This window comes from Odontesthes bonariensis, chromosome 14, assembly GCF_027942865.1.
Source record: "Odontesthes bonariensis isolate fOdoBon6 chromosome 14, fOdoBon6.hap1, whole genome shotgun sequence".
Taxonomy (NCBI): domain Eukaryota; kingdom Metazoa; phylum Chordata; class Actinopteri; order Atheriniformes; family Atherinopsidae; genus Odontesthes; species Odontesthes bonariensis.
This window is the reverse complement of record NC_134519.1, coordinates 31,955,744-31,982,324: the sequence shown is the minus strand read 5'-3', so window position 1 is coordinate 31,982,324 and position 26,581 is coordinate 31,955,744. Positions and strand designations below refer to the sequence as shown.

The following is a 26,581-nucleotide window of genomic DNA, read 5'->3' as shown; positions in this document are numbered from 1 at the left end:
AAGGGGCTGGCGCTTTCGATGACGTCATTAATGGTTCTCGAGCCAGAACAGTTGCGCGGTTGCGCCGAGTAAGAATCAGCCTTAATACATACATACATACATACATATATGTATATACATATATACATATTACATTATACTCCAACAAGCTGAGAATAACTCATGAAACAACTTTTATTTCTAAAAATATGTCTAAACAATATCCTGATTAATTACTGATATCAAAAACCTGTTATAAAGCACTCAGTAAAGTCATCTTTCTGAAACAAAATAAACTGAGATATGATGGTCTTTATCACATTTCCATTCATCGTGCTTTGTGTTTAGATGACTCAAACACCACTTAAAGCCATGTTTTAAAACATATTTTTTCTAGAGTACCATGTGAAATTCAATGTGAATTTGCATATGTAAGTGACTGTCAATTAAAAGCTGACATAACCAAAAAAAAATCTACACACATATAGATGCATATAGATGCATATTGCTCCTGCTTTCCTGTAAGAAAGGCCCTTTGGAGTTACCTGTTAGATAATAGCACGTTGTAGGTACAGACACACACCATAGGCTGACCACGAACAAGTACTGCTTGCAAATCCTTTTAAAGCAAAAACCAATAAAAACATCATAACGGCAACTGGTTTTTCTAGTTTTATTTTTTTTTAAAGCTGCAAAAGGAAATGTTAATATCTGTTTCTTGGCCATTAATAAACTTAAATCAATTATCAATAGTCACTATTAAAGTAAAACACATTTGAGCAATATAAAGGTGAATATTTCTTGATTTTCTTGTAACTCATGTCACTGTCTGCTGGTCAGAACAGAAACTATGTCTGTGACATGCAAATGGAAAGAATAACTGAAGGCATAATAGTAATAAGTAATAGTAATAAGTGCTTACTGTTTGTTCCTATTGATTTACTTGAAATAATCATGGGTGAAAAATTGGTTTTGGCAGAACATCATGAAGAACATCATCTCATTTAACATCAGTTAATATCACCCTGTAACAACAGGGTGATATTAAATGCGTTTGGGAATAAAACCAAAAATGGACCTTTGGGATTAAAAGTGTAGCCGTAAGGAGGCAGTTGTGGGAATGAAGTATTCCTAAATAGCCGCTTTCGGACAGACCGTTCTAAGAAAGTAGTTATCAGAACTACCCTCCTCGAATTTCGTTCTGATAACTATCCTTCCCCAGCGGAACTGTTTCAGTCTGCATTCGCACATGAGTCGGGACCTGATAGGGACTGATGCGCCGCGCATGGTTGCCGCGTCTGTCAAGGCGGTGTCGCACCGTGACGTCAAAATGACGTTTCAGGCCTGGCGCTTCCCTTGAAAAGACGGCGCAGCGCGTTGTCGTGCACCAGTCGATTTTTGTAACTTGGCGGCGCCGAGCACAACGAACCGGATGGACCAATGTGAGACCAGGCTCAGTGAGGAGGTGCGTTTGTACAGGCAGCTGTACGAAACTGCAGTGAAACAGCACAGGGACCACGTAAACTCCCCAAACTGGTGCACAGAGATTGGCAGAACTTTGGGGAAAGAGGGAGAGTTCTGTAAGAATGTGTGGAAGAAGCTACGGGACAGATACGTGAAGGCAAAGAAGAGGGCAGAGACTCTGTTGATGCCGGGGGCTTCAAACCTTCACCTCTTTTAACTGAATTAAAAAATTAAAATGATCCGAAAACTGCAGCAGTATCATTAATTACAGTATTCCTGCTCTTGACAGCGGCATTGTTTTCTACTCCACTTTCGTGGTTGTAGAGTAGAGGTAACCTTCACGTAGCAGCGCCACCTCTGTGACGGAGAAAATTGCAACTACTGGTGCGCAACGACTTGCGCCACTATATAGGGTCCTATGGCGGGCACGAACTCGTGACGTCATCAACACCGCTCGCGCGAGCAGACGCAGCAACCATGCTAGAGCCTTTAGCCGTTAGCCGTTTAGCGCTACATTCAAACACAAAACAAAACGGTAAAAGTAATGAGAGTAGAAAAAACACCACCAAGAAGCTAATATGGAGAGTGGGGAGGCCACCGTGTTTATGGTCTGCATGATGGTGATATTAATCATGGACAATCACATCAGGCGTCTAAAGGCTCTAGCATGGTTGCCGCGTCTGCTAGCGCGAGCGGTGTTGATGACGTCACGAGTTCGTGCCCGCCATAGGACCCTATATAGTGGCGCAAGTCGTTGCGCGCCAGTAGTTGCAATTTTCTCCGTCACAGAGGTGGCGCTGCTACGTGAAGGTTACCTCTACTCTACAACCACGAAAGTGGAGAAGAAAACAATGCCGCTGTCAAGAGCAAGAATACTGTAATTAATGATACTGCTGCAGTTTTCGGATCATTTTAATTTTTTAATTCAGTTAATAGAGGTGAAGGTTTGAAGCCCCCGGCATCAACAGAGTCTCTGCCCTCTTCTTTGCCTTCACGTATCTGTCCCGTAGCTTCCTCCACACATTCTTAAAGAACTCTCCCTCTTTCCCCAAAGTTCTGCCAATCTCTGTGCACCAGTTTGGGGAGTTTACGTGCTCCCTGTGTTGTTTCACTGCAGTTTCGTACAGCTGCCTGTACAAACGCACCTCCTCACTGAGCCTGGTCTCAAATCGGTCCATCCAGTTCGTTGTGCTCGGCGCCGCCAAGTTACAAAAATCGACTGGTGCACGACAACGCGCTGCGCCGTCTTTTCAAGGGAAGCGCCATGCCTGAAACGTCATTTTGACGTCACGGTGCGACACCGCCGTGACAGACGCGGCAACCATGCTACCGCCTTTATATCGAGGCTGGAAAAGCTCACAGAGAGAGTCAGGAGATACTTTTTCATTTCATGAAGGAAGTAAGGAGAGCAGAGCGCTGCAGACAAATGAGACCAGTGTAAGTTTAACTTATTAAACACCCGCCGGTTGTGTCTGTGTATGAGTAAACATTTCAGCCGTGATAGCATGACATGGGCCGTAGCTACCGACCACCACACACCTCCGTCAGATCGTTCTATAGAACCATGAAAAGACCCGACCTCGGAGAAGGAGCTAAATAGTTATAGGAACTAAGGGAGAAAGCCCCGAGTTCCTGTATGTCCGAACACGGGAGAAAACGGCCCCGCGGATTTAAAGGTTATTAGAACTGCCAAAGGTTCCTACAGTCCGAAAGCGGCTAATGTGAATGGAATTTAATGCCCTCCACACATGAATGGAGACACCAGGTCTACCTTCTCTGCCTGTCAACTGTTTCTTCCACAAAGACTGACAAACACAATTATAGAAGCTCTGCAGCCTGAATACAGATTTTGGGACCAGCCTGTCCCAGAAATAAAAAGCAGACAGAAAGTGCAAAAGCAGCACTGAAGACATAAACCATAAAACGGAATCTGATCATCTTGACACATTTTCAGAGACAAGAGGAAATAAGGTCTGTCACACTACCTTGCTTAACTATCTGAGATGGTTACCATAACAACGCTTCCTGCTTGGCAAACAAGTACATCTGACAATGATGTCAATGTGATTATTGCAGGAGCACTTTCTGTAATGAGGCCACCAGTTGCTCATACTTTCTACTTTTGCTGTAAGATTTCATTTCCTTAAAAAACAATATCAATAGATGTGAAAATATTTTGGTTATGAAGTTCACTATGTTATTTTCTTGGCCTACTTTGAGCCAATAATAAAAACCTTGAGTATTGCTCTGTATTTCATAAAAGCTTGTAATATTGCTGCTAAACCAACAGGTGGGTGTGACTGTATATTCACAGTTTCACCACCGCTCCACACAGTGCATCTGCTCCTGGGTAGGGTGGAATTTCAGCTTGGTCAACCTTGCGTCTATCAACACACAGTACAAGCTTTTAAGGGCTTGTATTGTATCTTAGAATACCTCTGAAATGCAACAAAATCATGAAAAGCTTGAGAAAAACTAGTTCTTACTAGTGTATGAACTTTGTACAATGTATGATTGTTAGGAGTTAAAATAACATTTATGAAAATTATAACCTGATAGAAATGTTTGCCTCTCCAAATGCAAATTATTCATTGGTTTTCCATACTTGCTGCATTCTATTCATGGTCGAGGTGGGACAGGAGCCTATCCATATGCTATCAGGTAGGGGGCAGGGTACACTGTGGACAGGTCACTAGTCCATCACAGGGTCAAAATATCACAGAGACAAAACAAGCATGGTCACACTCACCCCTCCGATCACTTTAGAATCAATAATTAATCTAACATCCATGTTTTTGGATTGTGAGAGGAAGCCTGAGTACTCCTAGAGAACTACACGGGGAGAGCGTTCGCACACCACATAGAAAGGCTCCAAACGAGATTCAAACTGGGAACCTTCTACTCTGAGCTGCTGAATGACTAAGCTCTACCTGCTATCTGTAAGGAAGCGATCAAACATCCTTCGGCCGAAGCCCAATTCAAAACACTCATCATATGACTGATTGATCATTTTGATTTAAAAAACGACATAAAAATATAACATTGCAAGAAGTATTTTCTGCAATCTGACTGAGCAGAATGGTGCAATTCCAATGGTGAAAACTGCTCGGCCAATCATTCCTCTTGCAGAATTTGCCTTGAACTTTCAGTTGAACGGGACACACTATCAAAAAAAAAAAAAAAAAAAACTTTTTCTTTTCTTGAAAGCATATATTTGGTTTACATTTTTGAACACTTTGTTTACTAACATTCCCACCTGATGACCCCAATGACATGCTGGTCAGCACTGCTCACTGATCTATATAGGGAGAAAAGGGAATTATTCACAGAGTCTGGTCCATTTTTTTCTTTAGCACAAGTTTCTTGTGTTTACCTTGAACATTAGCCTCTGAAAACTTAAACAAAAAACAGAGGAATGGACCAATAGTGATGTCCAGACTTTACTGAGCTGACAGGTAGGGATGTCCCAATCCGATCATGTGATCGGAAATCGGGGCCGATCGTGTGATTTTCAAATAATCGGAATCGGGTGGAAATTATTGGATTTATCCTTAAAAACTACAATCATGACCATATTCACGTTTTAAATTCATCCTGAGGTACAAAGAGATGGTCAAACGGAATGATAATGGCTTAACAAGTTCCACTACATCAAAATTGTTGCACAGACGGAAACAACAGCGTAACGTCACAGTGTTTACGGAAGGCGGGGAATGGGCTCTATGCATATATGTCTATGTCTATGCCCATCACACCCATGGTCACTCTTCCGCGTTTGGTTGAGGATGCAGGTTAGAGTTGCCAAAAGTCAACATTAATGGCGTGCGTCGGATTGTCCGATCGCCCAGCAAGACGATAATGGCCCTGTCACACTGTTGCGTATGGCACTAGCGTATGAAAATTATCACTCATACGCTGGTATACGCTGACATACGCCAGGGGAACGTTAGGCATAGGTTGTATACGTTTCAAGCACGCTGGCATACGTTGGCATACGCTGAGGCAGGAATAAATTTTTGAACATGCTCAAAACTTTTGTGCATATGGTTAATACGCTAAGCATACGCTAGGCATACGCTGAATACGCTAGAGGTACGATATAGGTACGTTACTGATAGGTCGAGAACGCTGGACATAAATTGCCATATGTTGGCATGAAGGTGTACCGTACAGCTAGCGTATTTATAGCCTCCGCCCGTCTGCCGCCTCCATCTCCGCCAGACAGGCGGAGATGGAGGCCCCTGGCAACCAATAGCGTCTTCTGCCAACATGGCCGACCGGCCGACCGGAGTCACGTGACTCCTCATTCTCAATAGGCGCGTTGAAACGTACGCTGGGCATGCGCAGTTCATATGCTACTCATACGCTAGTCATTCTTTATTTTCAAGGACTTTTCGTGCGTATGATTAATTTTCATACGCAACTCATACGCTTCTCTCATACGCAACAGTGTGACAGGGCCATAAATAAACTAAGAACAATAAACTAAACAATAAACTAAGCGAGAACAATAAACTAAAAACGACAAAAGCAAATAAAAAAAAACCATGAAAACAGAATTATAATGACGTGAGTAAAGACCTCAGATTAAAAAACGAAACAAAAACTGGCTTGTCTTATATCTACGTGGAGAATGAACTAGCAACGTACCGGATGTTTACATGCATCATAAGATTTCAACAGAAGTTGAAGTCTATGTCGCTGCATGCATAGAGCCCATTCAGACAACACACAATAATTGCGAGCTGGTAGGAGTAGGCAAACGTGTCACCTCGGGGAGTGAAAATGTCTGCAGTTTGGAGATATTTTAAGGTGCTGTTTACACATACCCGGGTATTTTGATAAACGCATATTTTCTAACCTTCGTTTTCAAAAAAAACTAGGTGCACACAGCCCCGTTTTAAAAAAAAAACACGTCTACATTGATCAGCATAAATACGCTATCAAGAGCTGTTAAATTACGCCAAGCCTAACGGTGGCAGTGTTAGAACAATGAGAATTCCACACAAGCCAATCAGAAGCCTAATAGAGAACTGCTGACAGGAAGAACTGCAAAAAAAAGCTAAAGCTAAGCTTCTTCTGCCTCCGAGCCCTAATGCGTCTTTGTTGTTCAATACATTGTATGACTGTAATTTTCAAAATCACACAAGCGAGTATAGCTCTCAACAACAGAAATGCTGCTAGTACCTCCATGCTTTCCAGATAAACAATGGACGGAGAGAATGGCGTTTTGACGCTAGCATCCTGCCAACATGGCGGATAGGGGCGGGGCTCTGTACTATGACGACAACTCCTCAAAAACTCAGTTTTTGTCTCTTTCAACCAGTTTATACACAAACGCTAAACGGAGTTTTTAAAAAATCTCCACTTTTGCCTGAGTTTTTTTTAGGCTTCGTTTTCGGAGGGAAAAACTCCGTTTGTGTATAAACGAAAGGCACAAATGAAGGGAAAGGTCTTCGTTTATCAAAATACCCGGGTATGTGTAAACAGCACCTAAACTGGACAATGAAGGCAGTGCAGCAGCCACTTGTAATGTATGCAAATTGGGTATTTCGCGTGGTGGAAAGGACAGAGCTGCATTCAACACTACGAATATGATACGACACCTGAAAAACAAACACCCAGCCCAATACTCCCGAGTTCAGTGCAGCAACTCAGCCAAAAACACTGAGCCAGCCGACACTGAAAGATACATTGAAAAATAAAGAGAAATTGCCTGAGAACAGCGAAAAGGCCAAAAAAAAATCACTGCCAAGATAGCTGAATTTATCGCATTGGATGACCAGCCGCTGTCTGTGGTTGCAAAAGTTGGATTTCGCCGCCTCCTGGAGCACCTGGAGCCATGGTATGAGTTGCCTTCTCGTCAATACTTTCTGATGTTAAGTTAACTGCTTTAGTTTTACTTCTACAATGCAGCACAATGTGGAATTATTGAGATTTTATTTTACAGACATCCTCTAGTTTGTTTATCTAAAAAAGATATTAATTCAAATTGGTTATTTTGTAATTTTGTGCATTTTGTGTTGCACCACTGATAAGCAACAAAGAGATTACGGTCCAAAATTATAGTGTAGCGGGCCGTGACGCAAGTTTGCGCTAGCTAGAACACTGCACCCTGCAAAAGAGAGGGGTGGGGTGGAGCTAAGTGGCTAAGCCGCCTTTTTGAAACCAGCTGCTATGAACATGAAAGTCTAAGGACAGGGTTGTACTGTATCCCCGTTGTATTCTGACCAAATCATGTCAAAGACATTTCATTAAGACATCAGAGGTCCGTTTCACGTAGCAGGTTTAGTGAAAACTCTGAGTAGGTTAACCCTGAAATGAGGGAAACCCTGAGTTTTCCGTTTCACAAAGGGAGGTAACTCAACCCCGAGAAAGAGGGGTAACTCTAGCCTGTTTCACAAAGAGAGGTAACTTAACCTCACGGTCAGTTACCGGAGTAACAGACTCTCTGAACCTAACCTGGTCGGGACCAGGTTTTATTCAAGAAACCTTGAGTTTCTTTCTGTCTCCGCCCTCTTTCAGCCACACACGCCATTTGATTTCCTCATTCATTCAGTCAGTCAGCAGAGCGAGTTCTTCTACTTCTATAAGTCCATTAGGCACAGTAGGAGGCGACTTTTTTCACGAACATGTCCTTTTGACAACGATCCCGTGGATGAAGGTGCAGCATTATTGCGCAGAGAAATAAATATTCGTCGGAGATGGTTATCAGACCGCGCATAGATTTTTGCATTTACAGACAATTATCTTTTTGAGCGGCACCATCAGAATGTGTTGGGACAAAAGAAAAAAAAGACATAAAAGACAAATAAATATTTGTATGAATAGGCTTAAAAAAGACATATATAGGCCTATTATATTTTATAAAGGCACTCGTGTCTTGGGGGTGGATTCCCTCCGGGGATTCCCTCAGCCACTGCCCTCCCGTTAGAGGTGGTGGCCACCACCCGTTTTACGGGCATCTGCCTTCTTTCTGTTGGCTCAGTAGAAGTCTGTGTTAGTTTAAATAGGCTTAATTATTTAACAGAACATGATATAGATGATGACTCTAAATTGTCCTTAGGAGAGTGAGTGTGAGTGTGCATGGTTGTTTGTCTCGTTTGTCTCTATGTGGCCCTGCGATGGACTGGCGGCCTGTCCAGGGTGTACCCTGCCTCTTGCCCATTGACCGCTGGGATAGGCTCCAGCCCCCCCGCGACCCGACTGACGGATTCAGCGGTGTATAGATAATGGATGGATGGATGGTATAGATGAGAAGACACAGTTTATGTGTGTGAAAACAGCATTATGTTGGGAATAAAATAACTGCACAGTCAAATAGCCACTTAATATTTATTTTACAGTGTAAAACATGATCAAAATGAGGTACCTCCATGCCGAGGTCTCACCTGTTTGAACAATGTTTTTATATTTCATCTTAAACTGCTGTCAAGAGCGCTTCTCCCCTGCGGGATTGCACCTAAATGAAATAAATGAATGGGCTACCATTCAAGCAGTTTCCCTGTACTATTATTGTGATTGCAAAGGACTACATTTAAACTTACACTTTTGCTGCTGCAAAGGTGTTGCACTTATTTCTAAAAACGTATTGAAACTCGCCGTATGAGCGCATTAAGATTTCCAATTCGAGGTTGGTGAAAAACGTAGCCCCTCCTCTTCCCCGTTGCCAAGGTGACTCGTCGAATCGGGGCTCCATTGATGCTGGCTTTTTAAAGTTGTGGTGCACGCGCTAAACTCAAGCTGAACTTACTCAGAGTTGATTAACCTCACTCAAATCAGCGTTTCTGGAACCGAAAACTCAGGGTTTTCTATCTCAGAGTAGATCAACTCAGAGATCAGGAATAGACTCAGAGTTGGTTGAACCTGCTACGTGAAACGGACCCCAGGACATTGTCTCAACTTGTGACAAAAGCGCAGGTTTCCTTTAATGTTGACATCAAATGTTTCATCAGAGTGGTAACCTAACTATTCTAAGTTAGGAGTAATTGGTCCAATATAAATGCTGGCAGTTTATTCAGGTATTTAAAAAAAAATTCTCAATTAACATTTGAACCTTTTTTTTTTTTTTTGACAGAGACTTTGAAAACAACCAAAAAATAATCAACATCACATAAATGTAGAACTGTAACTAAAATTTTCACAAAAAGTACTTTAATTACTATATGTTTATATCTTTGTATAGCTTGTTTTAAAAAAACATTCATCCAAAACATTCACTAATAAACACACCAAAACATTCCCATATCAGAAGCTCAGCCAGCAGATATGCAGTGTTTGTGCTTTCGACAATGTTTAAAGTAACTGCTGACTAAGTATTCCATTAATAAGCTGTGGTTAATTACTTTCACTTCTTTAAAGATTCCAAAAGGATTCTGCCTTGTACATGACCGACTTAATGAGTCTGTCCATTATCATGTCACTACAGTATCATTAGCCCCTTTCACACTGCGACCCGCTATCTTAGCGGGTCCAAATTGCACCTCCGACCCGCGTCGAGCAATGTGAACGCTTGGCGTGTTGGTGACCCGTGTCGCCTGAAGCCGAGTTCAGGGGGAGTTGCCTAGTGGCAGAGCGTCACACGAAACACATAAAATGCTGGGCGTGTACAATGACGTAGGTACAAGCCATGCGTCGGAGCTAGGGTGAAATACACCTGTCTGCATCAAATTTTTCAAACAAACGATGGCGGGACACCTTGAGAACTCATTTTTGCAATGCAGTTCATGGAGATGTTACTTTACGGTGCGTCTTGCTGCGTGGGAAACCGCGCTCTCCCATCTTTCTCGACAGCCCTTCCAGCAGAGGTCCATCCTTCACCGTCCCCGAAATGTGGCGGTAAATAACGTCCTCTGCTCGGGGGCTGATGAGCTCGCGGACCTCCTTGTCTCCCCAGTTGGCCATATTAAAAAATGTCTCCAACTTGATGTAGGCTAAAACAGAGTAAAACTTGTCCTCACCTGTCGCTGTTGTTCTGAATCAGCTGTCCATTCTGTCTTTTAAACTCCTCACGTCACGCCCATGTCCGACCCGCGTCGATTGTGTTCACATCAAACTCGGCTCGGCAAAAAGACTAGGGTCCGACGCGGGTCGAAAGGCGAGTCGAGTTGACGCGGCAGCCCGGGTCGGCAGTGTGAACACAACAGCGGACACGCTAAATTCGCGAATTAAACGCGGGTTATTCGGCAGTGTGAAAGGGGCTATTATGAGTCAGAAACAGTGGAGCAAGAGTGTTTGATGAGTTTACTTAACAGCGTGCTTTTAGCAACATATAGGTTAACCTCACACCCTGTCAGTTGCATGTGTGTGAAACATGTTGAGGAAAACATGTGAATCACTCAGCCTAGTAAGGAAGTACCAAGATCACTCAAACTAAAAAGAAAAAACAAAACTGAAGGAAGCACACACAGGTACGTACACACTTCGAGTCTCAATTCAACAAACTCTCTACAGCAGGAATTCCACAGACAGCAGTATGAGGATACAGATCCTGACTGATGAGAAGCTCAGACTTGAGGCTACCCCTGCATCTTCCTCCCGCATCAAACTGCTGTTAAAAACTCGTCTTCAGAGCTGCCAGTCAAGTCCAGCAGCATTCTGTGTCAGAGGAGATGCATGTCCGCCTCCAGCGCAGCCTGTTAGCTGATAAGCTGTTAACAGCGTTGGTTACAGCTGTATGTGTTACATGTTCTCAACTGTTACCAAAAGTTTAAGTGATATTTGACTTTAAAAAAAGAAACAAAGAAAGAAACTGTAGAGGGAGATCCCTTCTCCACTATACCTTTTGCATTGAGCAGGGCGTAATTCCCACTGGACCACTTACCCCTCCTTTAGTCACTACTCTATTTAAATGCATCACACGTCACGTAAACCCTGCCAGCATGTGGACTAACCTACTCACACAACTCCAAATGCATCCTGTACCACAAAAGCTTATGGAGATAATAAATCTATTACCAACCAGCATAGGACAAGGCAGCTGTTAATGCACATCATCAGCGACTAACAAAACAATAACTTATGGCATACATGCTATAACAATTTTTTGCTCTTGTTCATGTCTGTGAGTTTGTCCCTTCACCTCCTCTGAAACCTGAAGTCCTTCAATTTGACTGGGCTCTGTCGTAGGCTGCTCATTCTTTCAAATAAAACTTGTCACACCAAACCAAACCTAGGCCATCAGCAGGAAATGTGTGATCATGAGCCTCTAGTGTGCGCAGTGTGACCCACTCATGTTAATGGAATTGAGAGGAGGCTTTGATGGTGGTGAATGGGATACTAATGAGTTGGCCATTTCAATGGCCAGTCTGTATTCTGTCCTCCTAATGGCCCGAGGACGTCAACAGAGTTGTTGATGCTCCATGTAAACATCTCAGCCTCTTCCCTCTAAGGGGCCTACTCTTCAACCAGAATCTGACTCCACCAGCAATGTTGAAAGCCACTACCAATTGCCCAATATGTGAAGAAAGCTGTTATTTTGCATATTTACAACTGTGCTACTCTGTTGGAAGAATCTATTTGCTGTTCAAAATGAGTCTCTCAGTGGGAAACACAGTGGGTGGAGATTGTGGGCAACTATATGTGCAGAAGGCCCAGAAAGCAGCGAGCTGTGTAAACCTTCAATTCAAGCTAACGTCATACTTTTGAATGTTGTACTCCTAAAGTGTAGTGGTAAGATTGCCACCTTTCAAATCCCCTGCATGAAAGGTACTACCTCCAATAGGGGTCCTTAGGCAAGACCCCTTACCCTGCCTGCCAAAACTGTAAGTCGCTTTGGATAAAAGCATCTGCCAAATGCATAAACATAAATATAAAGCAATGCAGCTAATATTTCATGTGTCCACTTGGAGGGCAAAACATTGCTGGGTGAAAATTGGCAGTGGTGCTCCACGAACAGATGAGGACTGAGAGAGCTGGCAGCTGACAGTCAATATGTGTCACAGAAGAACAATTTGATACCAACTGTTGCTTGGACCAAAAGCGCCTTGTGTCCGCTGTAAATTTGTCTTTGTATCTATACATGGCAAACTTACCTGGCCGGTGAAATGTACAGTCAAGTATGGATATGTTTCCTTTCACTGAAGCCAAACTGTATCCGTCAACAGTCTGGGAAGAGACCTTTCCCTATGATCTGTCGCTCGCGGCGCAATGTTGACACCATAAACTATGGAAAACCACCTGTGCACAAACAGAGCTGCCAATTTCACTTTCCGCGGACAATTGGTCTTGATATTTAACTGTCGATTACTTTATCTTCTTCGCCGGTATGACCAGTCTATTCACTCGCCTTTCCTTTTCCTCCTCCACTTGGACGAAAACAGCCGAATTTTCTCGGGAGGAAAGAGGTAGTCCAACCCAAAAAAAACAGGCGGACGTCCACTAGTCACACAGTCGTGAGAGATGTTATTGTGTTACTTCCGGGGACTTTCAGAATAATGGTCTCCAATTGAAAAAACAAGTTAAGTGAAAACTTTCTTTGAGTGGAAAAGCTGTTCACATGTAAAGGCTCTTTAAGCGGAATTGAATTGAATACAAGAACGTAAATGCACTTAAATTACATATAATTTATGTAAAACCAGCTGTTTTTTTGTTTTTTTTTTATAATGTACAAGATAAAAAAAAAAAAGCACAATTTTAAAACAAAAACTGGCATGCGGTGTCCAGTGAGGCTGTTCTGCATTTTATCAAAAATCCCCAACACTAACAATTAGACAACAAAACCAACTATATTAATAACGTGTAGAATAATAATTTTCATAACAAACGTCTTCTGGAGGAAACAATCACCCTAAAATTTTATACACAAGTGAAAAAGCCGCAAAGTTGAAAATGTGGGGTACTACATCTTCTAAAACTTATGGAAATGTACAAAAAAAAAAAAAAAAAAAAAAAAAAAAAAAAAAACACAAACCTTTTATTTAAAATATACAGGGGAAAAAAAAACCCTGCTTCCTGTGTTACAATCTCTGACTTCATAGATGTGAAAAAAGTAAAAGCAGGTTTGTTGTGCTTTGAGCTTTGCAGTGGCGCACTCTCCCTGCTGGAACACATGCTCACATTCAAAACTTTGTTGGTGCTGAAAAGTTTCAAAAATTTGTATGGAATTGGTCTTAAATTAAATATAGTAAACAAATATAGACACACTTTAATGCTTAGATATAACAGCATTATTTAATTTCATGTGGGTCTTTTCCTTTACCTTACTGGTTAATTCAAAAGCAAGATATAATCTTTCTGAGAAAAATAAATGGCAATACACAAGTATATTAAGTAAAAGTTTTTATTAAATTTGGATACAAAGCAAAAAAAAAAACTAAAAAAAAAAAAAAAAAAAAAAAAAAAAAAACTAAAAACCATGTGTAATGGGCTACTGCCAACTTAAAAAGAATGAATAGCTTGATGCATACATTTTGTGAAGCCAAAAATAAGCACTTGTAAAAAATAGATACTACATTGTAACATGATGAACGTACACTATGGAGTTCCCAAAGTGACTATGCGGTCTGTACATTTCCCCCCTGTGGAGCAATAAAAGCAAGACTCGAAAGACTAAGTGACAGCAGTAATTCACACCATCTACTTTTTATGACAGATATATCTGTGACAAGTTCTAAGACCTTCAGTAAAACTACAAAACATACAAAAGCAGGACAGTCAAAACAAGTGGCTAAATCCTCTGCTGTCCATCTTTATCAGCTCAGGCTCTCCAAAATAATTCAGCCATCTGATTTAAAAAAAAACAGGAGTGTGCCGGCTGCTACATGCAACTTCTAACCACCAAGAGGTGGATTTTCCTTACACTTGAATCTCTTTATAAAGCAGCTTTTCAGTACCTAACTTGGAGTAAAAGACATTGTGCAACATTTACAAACACAGTACAGTTTACATAGAGTATGAAATTCAACCATGAAATGAAAAGGACTGATATGAGTGTTGATATTCTGCTTTTACAGTTACAATAGGGACTTTGGAAATGGAGCCATGTAAACAAGCTCAGGGTTTGGTGCTAAAAAGAGCGCAGCAACTGAGGGGGCTGGTAGTTGCATGCAAGCTGGATTGTATATGCAGTTTTAGGGTCAGGGGATACTAAGACAAAAGTCTGTTTAATTATGTAGATATCATTAGAGTAGTAGGTTGTAGATGGGAGTCTCAGACACAGTATGAAATCTATTCCTGAGCCTCTTTGCCAGCCATTTTGTAGATCTCACCAGGACCATCAACATGGGTGATTGTGGTGGTCAGCTGGATGTCCTCTCCACTGTTTGCCCCAACATCACCTGTACATATACGAGAGCATCAACACCAAAACAAACATTTTCTATATTAACTATATTAAGTCGCTTGTGTTGCTGTCCCTATCTGCCCTGCAACAATCTGTAGCATTTCAAGTTAGTTTAGCTGAATTTCATTAACATAAATGCTTTCAGCTCACTCAAACAGAAGTGAAACTTGGAGAGAGCTGCCCCTCTCATGAGATGGCTTGATGCACTTCAGGGAAAGCTTCCAGAACTTCAGACTCCTTTTTCTTTTTTCCTCTTTTCCACTTCCCTTGTCAATGACAGGAAATGGATGGATGGTTCTCATTACCTCCTCACTCTTCTCCCCACCCCCTGTTTTTATAGCTCCTTTTCTCTCTCCTTGGAAGGCAGCCTGATGTCCATTAAAATCTCAGTGCCGGGCCAAAGAGACCCTTCTTTCCCCTGGGAATTTCGATTTTTCTCAATCACCAACAACCCCTCAAAAAAAAACAACCTTTGAATGCTTTAGAGCACTTGCTCTCAATCAGAATGAAGTGAGAGTTACAAAGGGTATTAATGAAATCTAACAATTATTTACTTTAGTACACTGAGGAGATACTTTTAGAAAGTTAAGCAGTACATTTTAACGGTAATCGTCACAATAAGGCCAGGCTGCCACCATAGTTTCGAGAGGGATCTGGCTGCAGACCTGCACTGAGGTCTCCTGCAGTGTGAGGATCGGAAGCGAGTGTATCGGAAGCACGTATTTTTCGTTCCCCATGTGAAGTGTGGAGACGACGAGGTGAGTAAAAGTCAAGTGACAACAACTTTTCGTCATACGAAGAAACAGAAACAGTCTTTATTCACTACGGGGCCACGTTGCACACTATATTATATTAAGTTATATTAATTTTAAAGAATCAGGTTTTTTACTTTTGGGTAGTCTTTAGCGTTGTTATCGTATCGATAGTGCTCACTTAAATGTGCCATTTTCCAAGACCAACAAAACTGAGTTATATCATATAATTTTTGTCTAATTTTGTTTTACTTATTACGACATTATTTGTCTCTTACAGATGCATATTTCAATATCAACATCCGGCACTACCCCAAAATTGAACGCTGCACGTCATGTTACAACCTGCCCTCTGTGCCTAAAATTTAAACCCACAAAATTGTCAAAGCTGCAGAGCCACTTAGAGGCACATAGGAAAGGTGGCATTTTATTTAAAGGTAAGCATAATGTACTTGTCTGTGTGTTTGTACTCATAAGAATGAGCCAATGCTACTAACTTCTGGCAGGTTGTGGTTTGGCCAGTAAAAGGGTAAAAGGAAAATTAAGGAAATGTAACGGCTGCAACAGCCATGGCAAAATGTTTGCCCTTTGGACCGAGGTGTCAAAAACCCTTCTGGCAGGTGAGGTGCCACCAATTTTTAGACTGAAGAAGCAAACGGTTGATGACATGACTGAGGTCAGTTTGCATTCTCAATCTTTATTAGTTGTTTTCAGTAAATCTTATGTCAAGTTTTCCCTCCCAGGACATGGTTTGAGAACTGACTTTGTGACGTTTGTATTTAATGCAAAATAGTACTTATTTAGGCTGAAGAGAAGCAGAAAGAGTGTCAGCAAACTGCTGCTCCAGTTGTGCAGGAGGTGGGGGCAACTGAAGAAGAGGTAGGCTTGATCTCCATCATCTCCATTCCATGTTGTCCAATTTTGTGAGATGACCTTTCATGCTCTGACAAAAAAGCTGACACATTTTTGCATCACTGTGCATCAATTGTGGAGAAAGGTTGTTGTGCAATAAAACACTTACAAAAAAGAAAAGAAAAAGACATTTGAAAGTTTGTTTTGTGTCTACTGTTTTCTCCTGTAACAGGGGTTATTGGCTATCTGGGTCATGTAACTAGGTATTCAGTAATTCACTTTGAATTAAAAAACTTTGATGTGGTTGCCTAGGTAACCATAAAGCGGCGGCGCGATCGTTTTCGCAGCGACCCCTCGAGAGGAAAAACTGTGTAAAACAGTGTAATTTTAGTGTATTATTGTATGTATATTGTTAAGTTATGTGTCTGAAGTCTACGGGCTGCACTCGAGAGGCCGCTGGACTGCAACACTCAGATGCAGTGTCACAAAAAGTCTACCAACGGAGTCTACTTATGGGACTTAAACACTGCCCAACGGCGTTACCAACGGAGACAAAGGACGCGCTACAGTCTACCAGCCTGCTTCGCAAATTCCCGAGCTCGCCTGAAGACAAGGGCCGGGTGAGGAGGCGCCGAAAGCGGTGTGAGAGAAGACGGAAGAGGGGCAAGAGAGCCGGTGTCCGTGCTAGGCTGATGGCTAATGCTAGCCGACCGGCTCTCCCGTCCATCCTGCTCTCTAACGTCCGCTCACTTGAAAATAAACTGGACTACATCAAACTACAACGGACTACTCAACGGGACACTAGGGACTGCTGTGTGTATGTTTTCACAGAAACATGGCTCAGCGACCGCGTCCCGGAGGCGGCTATTCAGCTAGACGGACTAGACTCGCATCGAGCCGACAGAGACCCACTGTGCGGTAAGACACGAGGCGGGGGACTGTGTGTTTACATCAACACGGACTGGTGCAACAACTCTGTCCTAGTCTCCAAGTCCTGTTCATCGCTGGTGGAATACGCGGTCGTGAGATGTAGACCATTCTACTTACCGAGAGAGATCTCCTCCCTGCACGTTGTAGCTGTGTACATTCCTCCCAGCGCTAACGCTAAGGAAGCGCTAACCGCACTGTACGGGGCCATCAGTGATCTCCAAAACAAACATCCAGAAGGACTGCTTATTGTCGCCGGAGACTTCAATCATGCTAATCTAAAAGCAGTGCTTCCAAAATTCTACCAACATGTGGATTTTGCAACGAGAGGAGCGAACACGCTGGATCTTGTTTACACCACCATACCCGGTGCATATCGTGCCGAGCCCCGCCCCCACCTGGGATATTCTGACCACATCTCCGTCAAGCTGATCCCAGCATACAGACCGCTGGTCAGACGCTCCAGACCAGTCAACAAACAGGTAAAGACCTGGCCGGAAGGAGCCATCTCTACCCTCCAGGACTGTTTTGAGTGCACTGACTGGCAAATGTTTAGGGAAGCAGCAACCACCAACGGCTCCACTGACCTAGAGGAGTACACGGCTTCAGTCACTGGTTTCATCAGTAAGTGCACTGATGACGTCACGGTCATCAAATCCATCACCACGCGCTCTAACCAGAAGCCATGGATGACTGCTGAGGTGCGTGCACTGCTGAGAGCCAGAGACACAGCATTCAGAACAGGAGAAAAGGAGGCCCTGAGCAGTCGTTTTGATGCAGAGAATGATGTGGTGGCAAGGAAGAACACCCCCCCTCCTGGTGAACAAGTGCTATGCCTGACCACAGCTGAAGTGAGAAAGACTCTGCAAAGAGTCAACCCACGTAAGGCTGCTGGCCCAGGCAACATTCCCAGGAGTGTGCTCAGGGGATGTGCAGACCAACTGGCAGATGTCTTCACGGACATCTTCAACATCTCCCTGAGCAGTGCCATCGTCCCATCGTGCTTCAAAACCACCACCATCGTCCCTGTGCCCAAGAAGTCGCCTGTGTCATGCCTCAATGATCACCGCCCCATCGCACTCACCCCTACCATCATGAAGTGCTTTGAGAGGCTGATCCTGAAGCACATCAAGAACCATCTGCCTCCCACCCTAGACCCCCTGCAGTTCGCGTACCGAGCCAACCGCTCCACCGACGACGCCATCAACACCACCCTCCACCTAGCACTCACCCACCTGGACAAAAAAGACACTTACGTCAGAATGCTGTTCATAGACTTCAGTTCAGCATTCAACACTATCATCCCACAGCACCTGACTAGGAAGCTGAGCTTGCTTGGCCTGAACACTACCCTCTGCAACTGGATCCTGGACTTTCTTACGGAGAGACCCCAGTCAGTCCGGATCGGAAACAACACCTCCAGCACCACCACACTGAGCACAGGGGCACCTCAAGGCTGCGTGCTCAGTCCACTGCTGTTCACACTCCTAACCCACGACTGCACAGCACTACACGACTCGAACCACATAATCAAGTTCGCTGACGATACGACCATGGTGGGTCTCATCGAAAAGAACGACGAGTCATCATACAGGGAGGAGGTGAAAAGGCTGATCACCTGGTGCAAAGCCAACAACCTGTCTCTGAATGTGGACAAAACTAAAGAGATGGTTGTTGACTTCCGCAGAGCACAGAGGGACCACGAGCCTCTGCACATCGAAGGCTCCCCGGTGGAGATTGTGGAGAACACCAAATTCCTTGGTGTCCATCTGGCGGAGAACTTCACCTGGTCCCTCAACACCGGCTCCACCGTAAAGAAGGCTCAGCAGCGTCTCCACTTCCTGAGAAGGCTGAAGAGAGCCCACCTCCCTCCCACCATTCTCACCACCTTCTACAGAGGGACCATAGAGACCCTCCTGGGTAGCTGCATCACCGCCTGGTTCGGTAACTGCACCCAACTGGACCGCAAAAACCTTCAGCGTGTGGTGAGGACGGCTGAAAAGATCATTGGAGCCACTCTCCCCTCCGTCTCAGACATCTACACCACACGCTGCATCCGCAAGTCAACCAGGATTCTTAAAGACCCCTCCCACAGACTTTTCTCACCCCTCCCATCTGGCAGAAGGTACCGCAGCATACGGTCTGTCACCACCAGACTACAAAACAGCTTCTTCCCCCAGGCCATACGACTCCTCAACGCTCAGAGACTGATCTGATCACCTCTGTTGTCCCAGCTGTTCTTTATTGTTGCTGTTTGTTGCACTGAAAAACTTCTCGAGAAACGTTATTTCATTGCACTGTATACTGTGTATATGACTGGAATGACAATAAACCCTCTTGAATCTTGAATACACAAAGCTAACTTAATTCAAAATCATAAACCATCACACCCTCAATTGGCAAATCTATGTGGACTGACAGCACAAGGTAAGAACACAGCACAAACAATATTAATAGAATATTATTAGAATATATAATAGCGGGGCGGTCGGTGGCGTAGTGGGTTAAGCAGCCGCCCCATGTACAGAGGCTATAGTCCTCGCTGCAGCTGGCCCCGGTTCGAGTCCCGCACCGAGCGGCCCTTTGCTGCAATTCTCCCCTCTCTCTCTGCCCCTTGCATTCCTGTCTCTCTCCAACTGTCCTATCATTAAAAGGCATAAAAAGCCCCAAAAAAATATTTAAAAAAAAAAAAAAAGAAAAAAAAAAAAAAGAATATATAATAAGATATCAGACTTGTAAACACACATAAGATATGCCTATATAAAATAATTGAGTAAATCAATATGTAAATGGGTCCAACAATGCAGGGGCTACATTTTCAATGATAAATAATGGTATAGAAACAAAGAACAGGTTGGAGCGTAGAAGCATTATGCCATCATACATTAAGGTGTATTTACAGAGATTTATTGTTTCAAAATTTATTTGTAGTGCAAACTAAACTAACAGCTGTTCTTTTTGCAAATTAAATTAAAATCCTGGAGTAAAAATAATGCATGTTTTGAGTAGGCCAATAATGTTTTAAGGGGATCATTACATCTAGTCTCCATTGATCATCTGTTGAATAACCCTATAAGTGGTCGTAACGTTTTGCATTTTCTTTTTTATATGTATATAATATTTTGTTTGTTTTTTATCTTGATATTTTAAGACCCAAGAAATAAACACGGGGAACGAAAAATACATGCTTCCGGTACACTCGCTTTTATTTTGAAAGGCTCTGAATCAACTTCCGGTCCTTAGACTGGAGGAGACCTCACAGTGCAGGTCTGCAACGAAGGGTCCTGACAGTGCAGGTCTGCAGCCAGACTCTCAGTTTAAACTGCATTTTAAAATCTTTGAAGTCAACAAGAAGCACCAGGTTCATCTTAATCTTGACTAATCTTAACAGAGAGACACAAGTAATTTAGGTTCTTTTTAAAAAAGTAAGTAAAAATTTGTAGTTACCAGTGATGCACTGACCACTTGACTGCTCATCTCCATAACGTTTGTGAGAAGGTGCATAGAGGAACATGATGGCGAAGACGTACAGATTCCACATGCCGTAGATACCTGTGAAGAAGGCGCTGTTCACCTGCACGGTGTGCTCTCCCCATTGCCAGTGGCCCTCATTCACCTGGACACACAAAGGAAACATCTTTTTAAAATGTCTTCTTTGTGAAGGAGAGCAGTAAGTAAAGTTATTTTGTATTTAGAGTCAAAGAAAAATGGCTTTTGGAAAAAAATTAAAATAAGGAAAAAACAAATCCACCAATTAAAATGGGTCGATTTTGATTTGCATCATGGTTGAGACTTACCTGGCTGATAATGAAGAAGATGACAGTTAGGGCCGCACAGGCCAGAGTAACCAGCATGAGGAATTTGAACCTGAAAATCAGACCCTAAAAAGTGACAAAAGAAGGAATGATTTGGTGCCAAAACTGCTCATAAAAATATGCTGTGCGCCATTGCTCTATTCAAGTAATACCAAACAACTTGAAATAAAGACAATGGTGACAAATTAAATCAAACCATCCAGACCTCATAGTGCAGACGTCTGGCCTTGGACATGGCAGGCAGAGATGTCCTCTTGCCACTGATGTTGCGAAAGACTTGATAAACCATGAAGCAGAGGAAGAGGAAGTAGAGACAGGCACAGATGCCTGCCACAATTATGAATGCCATCTGAGGAGGTGCTTGTCAGGGAAATAATGAGGCAATAAGTTGAGAAAGAGGATATGAAGGACTCACAAATTTAAATTTCCAAACTAATGTCAGTATTGGCTTTTCTGTCATTTCTCTATATCAAATATATTTTCAAATATAGCTGCAAGCAGCGATGGGGGGGCCTAGCAGCACAGCACAATAGGCAAGGCTATGGCTGCTCAGGAAGCAGACACTGGGAAGCAGACACCCTTTCCACTTTTAAGACCAGGCTTAAAACTTTCCTTTTTGATAAAGCTTATAGTTAGGGATGGCTCAGGTGATCCTGAAACATCTCATAGTTAAGCTGCTATAGGCTTAGACTGCTGGGGGGCCTCATCTGTCACCGTCGCAGCTTCGCTGCTAGGCCTCCAATTACTGAAATGTAGAACAGTTGCGAGAGCAACTTAGTCCTGTCTGTAGTGGACCTTAAAAAAAAGAAAAGAAAATAAATCTGTGTTCCAAATATCTATTGAGATTAATAAAAATCGGGGAGAAAAAGAGACATGAAGAAGTGGTACAAAAAAAAAAAAAAAAAGGGAGAGTCAGTGATGTGCTGAAGCACCATTCGAATCAGCAAGCAAGGCAAAAATCAAATAGGTAGGTACTAATGTGCCATCTTGAGACCCTGAACAATGCTCTCAGAAATGGTACTACTGAATTATTTCTCATATCAGTTTCCAAGTCATGTTGGCACCAAAAAAAAACAAAAAAAAAAAACTATCATGTGTTGCAGTTAGAAATAGAAAAAAAAAATATTGAAGCAATGCCAACAGGAGTAAAATTGCAACATGTATATTGGCTGATAAATGGAAAGACAGTTTTTCCATTTAAACTTGTTGAACATTCAGAAAAAATATGACCTTGTACATTTGACGAGAAACTGTTTTGTTGATTGAGCTGCAGTTGAATATTGTTTGCAAAGGATACAGCCAGCTCAGTTCCAACTTCAGAAGCCCAGATGCTGTAGAAGGGATTTGTTAGCTGGACACCTCTATTAACAGGAAAAAAAAAAAAAAGTGCAATGAGTATGACAATTCCTATTCTATGGTAGCAAAGATACAGGTGGTAATATTGTGAAGAAAAAAAAAAACAACAAAGCAGAGATGGGACCAAGTCACACATGTGCAAGTCTCAAGTAAGTCTCAAGTCTTAGCTTTCCAGTCTCAAGTAAGTCCCAAGTCATTTTTTCTTGGGCAAGTCAAGTCCTGTAATAGGTCAAGTCAAGTCAAGTCCTGTAATAGGTCAAGTCAAGTCAAGTCCTGTAATAGGTCAAGTCAAGTCAAGTCCTGTAATAGGTCAAGTCAAGTCAAGTCCTGTAATAGGTCAAGTCAAAGTCAAGTCACCTTATTATTGCAATTTTACCCGCAGAATCCGATCTTAATAAAGTGAAAAGACAAGATATAAGTAACTTTCAGTAAACATCATTGTCCAATGTGTCCAACCTGTTTAAAAAAATATGACAATAATTTGGATTTGCATTGTAATTACTGGTCATCAGTAAAATACATAATGGAATCAAACAAAACAGAAATTACTTCCATAAAATTATTTATTGATGGCTTTCAATCTAAACAGGGTCACTTCTGCCTCACTTCTGCCACTAGTTTAGTATTTTAGTTGCCTAACAAGAAAAAAGGCAAACATAAAAATCATCTGAAAGAAAAAACATACTACAGTATAGAGCATCACAAACATCTGTGTTTGATCTGTATCATCTTGAGACACCAGAGCTCTAAACACACAACAAAAACCAGATTATTAGCTTATTGTTTTTAGAAAAATGTCATGTCTGTGGGTTTTTGCCACGTTTTTAGTTTCTGTTTAAGTTCTTAGTTTTACCATGTTTTAGTGTCTTAGTTTTGTTAAGTTTTAGGTTCAGGTCTTGTTTTTAGTTTTTGCCATGCTATGCCACCTCAGTCTTTCTACTGCCCTGCCATCAAGTTCCCTTCCCTCACCTGTGTTTTCCCCATCAGCTGCACTCACCAATCACCCTCCACAGTATTTAGTTTCCAGATTTCCCCATGCACGGGTTCAGATCCTTGCACATTCAAGCCACATCTTCATGCCGAACCAAGCTAAGTGTTTTCATCTGACCAAACATGGACGCGGCAGACTTCGAGGCGTTCTGGGAGCTGGCCGGTAAACTCTGGAGCTGCTCGGCACGTGACAGCAGCTCTTGGGAGAAATTCAAGGTGTCTAATGAACTCCTGGATTTTTTTTTGAGAAAGCAGGTTCTCGAGACTTGGGCTGTGAACACATTACACATCTGGGATGAGGCGAGGAGTGTACAGCGTGCTGCGGTGCTGGACATTTTCGGCATGGAGCCGGAAAAAGTAGCCGCACTGTACACTTCCGTCTTTTGCTGTCAATGTTGAAATTATGAAAGCCGAAGACGATTACTCTCGGTCCCCCTCCCGCTGACATGTTGATGCGTATCTGATATGAGTTTGCGGGTCTCTCCAATAAACAAATAAGGTACGAGAGGGCATGACTGATTGACAGGGTAGCGATCCAATCATGACGCCATTCTCAGCCTGCGCTCCTACCGGGTAATCGATATTGTTTTTTAAATTACTTTCACATTCAAACTGAAAACATGAACTGAATAACACTCAAATAATTCAAGTCATCTTGTCTCAAGTCAAGTCAAGTCCCGAGTCTTTAACTTTCAAGTCCGAGTCAAGTCTGAAGTCTTTTATTTTTTGTCAAGTCAAGTCACAAGTCATCAAAACAGAGACTCGAGTCGACTCGAGTCCCCATCTCTGCAATAAAGGACAACATTTCACACCATCCCTTATAACATACATACACTGTTGCTATGCGCTAGCCTTATCAGCAGCTAGTCTGTGTAGCTCTCAATTTTTCTTGTCATTTTTAATTTTTAGTTTTTATCTAAACATTTTTAGTTATTTTTATATATCTGCTTTTTTGTTTTATTTGAATTTTTTTGACAATGTTCACTACTACTAGAGCAGTGTACACAAGAGAAGAACTGTTGGCACTGTCAAGGATTGGACGCGGAATTAAACATCCAATTCCGACCGAGCTTAAAAAGCTTTACCGTGGATGCAGAGCTGGAGCGAAACTAAAGGCAAAGAGGCACAACAGGAGGTAGAGGTACAAACCTTTTCTGCCCTCGGTGATTATGGGAAACACTAACTCATTACCAAACAAGTGTGATGAGCTACAGGCGCTTGTGCGGAACCAACGGCTGAATAAGGAGAGCAGTTTGATCTGTCTGTTTGAGTCCTGGCTGAACAACAACACACCGGACTCATGTGTGGACATTCTCGGCTTCACAGCCGTACGAGCTTTCCTGTGTGGTCGCAATAATTTTCGTACCCGTTTTCAAAAAACCCTCGTTTCATTTTCGTGTAGCCGTAGCCTCAGTCTCTGGAAGGGGATGTGGACAGAGCAAATACTTTCAACCAATACTACAACCGGTTTGATAGTGTGGCTTTTTCCACCTCTGCTGCTGCTCCCTCCACCCCCACCACTACAGCTGCTTCCTCTAAACTGCTTCCACTGCCCAGCTGTACTTCCACCTCAACCCGCATCGCCAAGCCACATACAGAAGTTTTCTGATGATACGGCTGTTGTGGCATGTGTGCATGGTGGACTGGAGAAGGAGTACAGGGACCTTGTGGAGGCCTTTACTGACTGGACCAAAAAGAACTGTTTGCTCCTGAACTCCACCAAGACCAAAGAGCTGGTGGTGGACTTAAGGAGATCTAAAACTCCATACCAGTCAGTCTGCAATGATGGAGGGGAGATAGAGACTGTTCAGACCTGCAAATACCTGGGGGTAGTGCTGGATGATAAACTGGAGTGGTCAGCCAACATAGAAGCAGTGTACAGGAGTGGCCAGAGCAGTCTCTTCTTCCTGAGATGGCTCAGGTCCTTCAATGTCTGCAGTGATATGATGTGCATGTTTTATCACACTATCATTGAGAGTGCACTGTTCTATGCTGTTGTTTGCTGGGGGAGTTGCACTACAGACAAAAACTGTAGGTGCCTGGACAAACTGGTAAAAAAGGCTGGTTCTGTTGTAGGCAGAAGGCTAGACCCTCTCAGTGCTGTGGTGGAGCAACGGAAGAGGAGGAAGTTAGATTCTGTTTTGGAGAACAATACACATCCTCTCCACAGCATCCTGGCAGGACAGAGGAGCAGCTGCAGTGAGAGGCTCATCTCTCTGCGCTGCAGGACTGAGAGGTTCAGAAGGTCCTTTGTTCCCACAGCCATAAGGCTTTTTAACAGTGACTGCTGAGTTCTCAAATTGATTGATTGATTTCTTTTTTTAAATTTATTTAGCCATTTATTATTATTATTAGTAGTAGTAGTTCGTAGTAGTATTTTTATTAGAATTGTTTATTATTGTATTATTATTGTTGTTAATATACAATCATTGTAAATATTAATAATTTTTTTGAGCTACTTGACGAATCTATTTTTGTTCATTGGCTCCCCCTATAGCTGTAAAATGTAACACCGGGGGTGTAAAAACAAATCTCTCTGTATGTGAGCCTTGCACATACACAGTTATACATGTCAGTCTGTTGTCATGCTCCACTGGCTGACAAAGACACCGTGTGAAGCTACCAAAAACATAAAGCGACAAGGTAGTGTAATGTTGTAGGACCTAAAGAGCATAAAACTGCATATTCTTATAGACTATGATATATATGATGAACACACACAAAGAGAAAACAAAAATCTAAAATATTCTTATTATGCTGAAATATAACTAATATTTTTTGATTTACATTTTTAAAGGATTTGAATGTGGCATCTGTGTGAAATCCATATAGATGCAACTTAATTTGCTTTGTACCTTCGATGTATTCCAAGCTAGCATGGAACATTTTGAATAGCTGCAAACTTCCAAGACTTTGGTTTGAAATTTGCAAAAAATTGACAGAACATTTTTATATGACAATGACTTATTGTCTTGTGAGTTTAAAACAAGACCAAGCTAGATAATCAGAGGCTTCTCTGATAAATAAAAGGAATGAACAACAATGTAATTTTCATTTTCTATTTGCACTAAAGTAGAAGTCTCAAGTATATAAACATATTTCGCAAGTTTTTATAAGAATCAACCGCAGGTTTTTGTTTTTTTTTTTCTTATTTTTTCTTCTTT

General features: G+C 42.3%; 2 protein-coding genes across 4 annotated transcripts in view; both read right to left on the bottom strand.

Annotated features, from left to right (window-relative positions):
- gng12a (guanine nucleotide binding protein (G protein), gamma 12a) overlaps positions 1-12,840 on the bottom strand; it is a 57,737-nt gene extending 44,897 nt beyond the window's left edge. For 2 of the 3 annotated variants that reach the window (XM_075484079.1, XM_075484080.1), the window contains exon 1: positions 12,477-12,840. The gene's annotated coding sequence lies outside the window, so the exon portion shown is untranslated. The remainder of the gene's footprint in view (positions 1-12,476) is intronic. The other variant, XM_075484078.1, reaches the window with a different exon arrangement.
- A 959-nt stretch (positions 12,841-13,799) lies between these two features.
- Positions 13,800-26,581, bottom strand: part of wls (Wnt ligand secretion mediator) — a 39,301-nt gene continuing 26,519 nt past the window's right edge. Inside the window, exons 8-12 of the mRNA XM_075484077.1 lie at positions 22,369-22,432; positions 21,277-21,420; positions 21,054-21,137; positions 20,704-20,872; positions 13,800-14,720 (exon numbers count right to left, since the gene is read on the bottom strand). Of these exons, the coding sequence (XP_075340192.1) occupies positions 14,611-14,720; positions 20,704-20,872; positions 21,054-21,137; positions 21,277-21,420; positions 22,369-22,432 (571 nt within the window). The 3' untranslated portion in view covers positions 13,800-14,610. The remainder of the gene's footprint in view (positions 14,721-20,703; positions 20,873-21,053; positions 21,138-21,276; positions 21,421-22,368; positions 22,433-26,581) is intronic.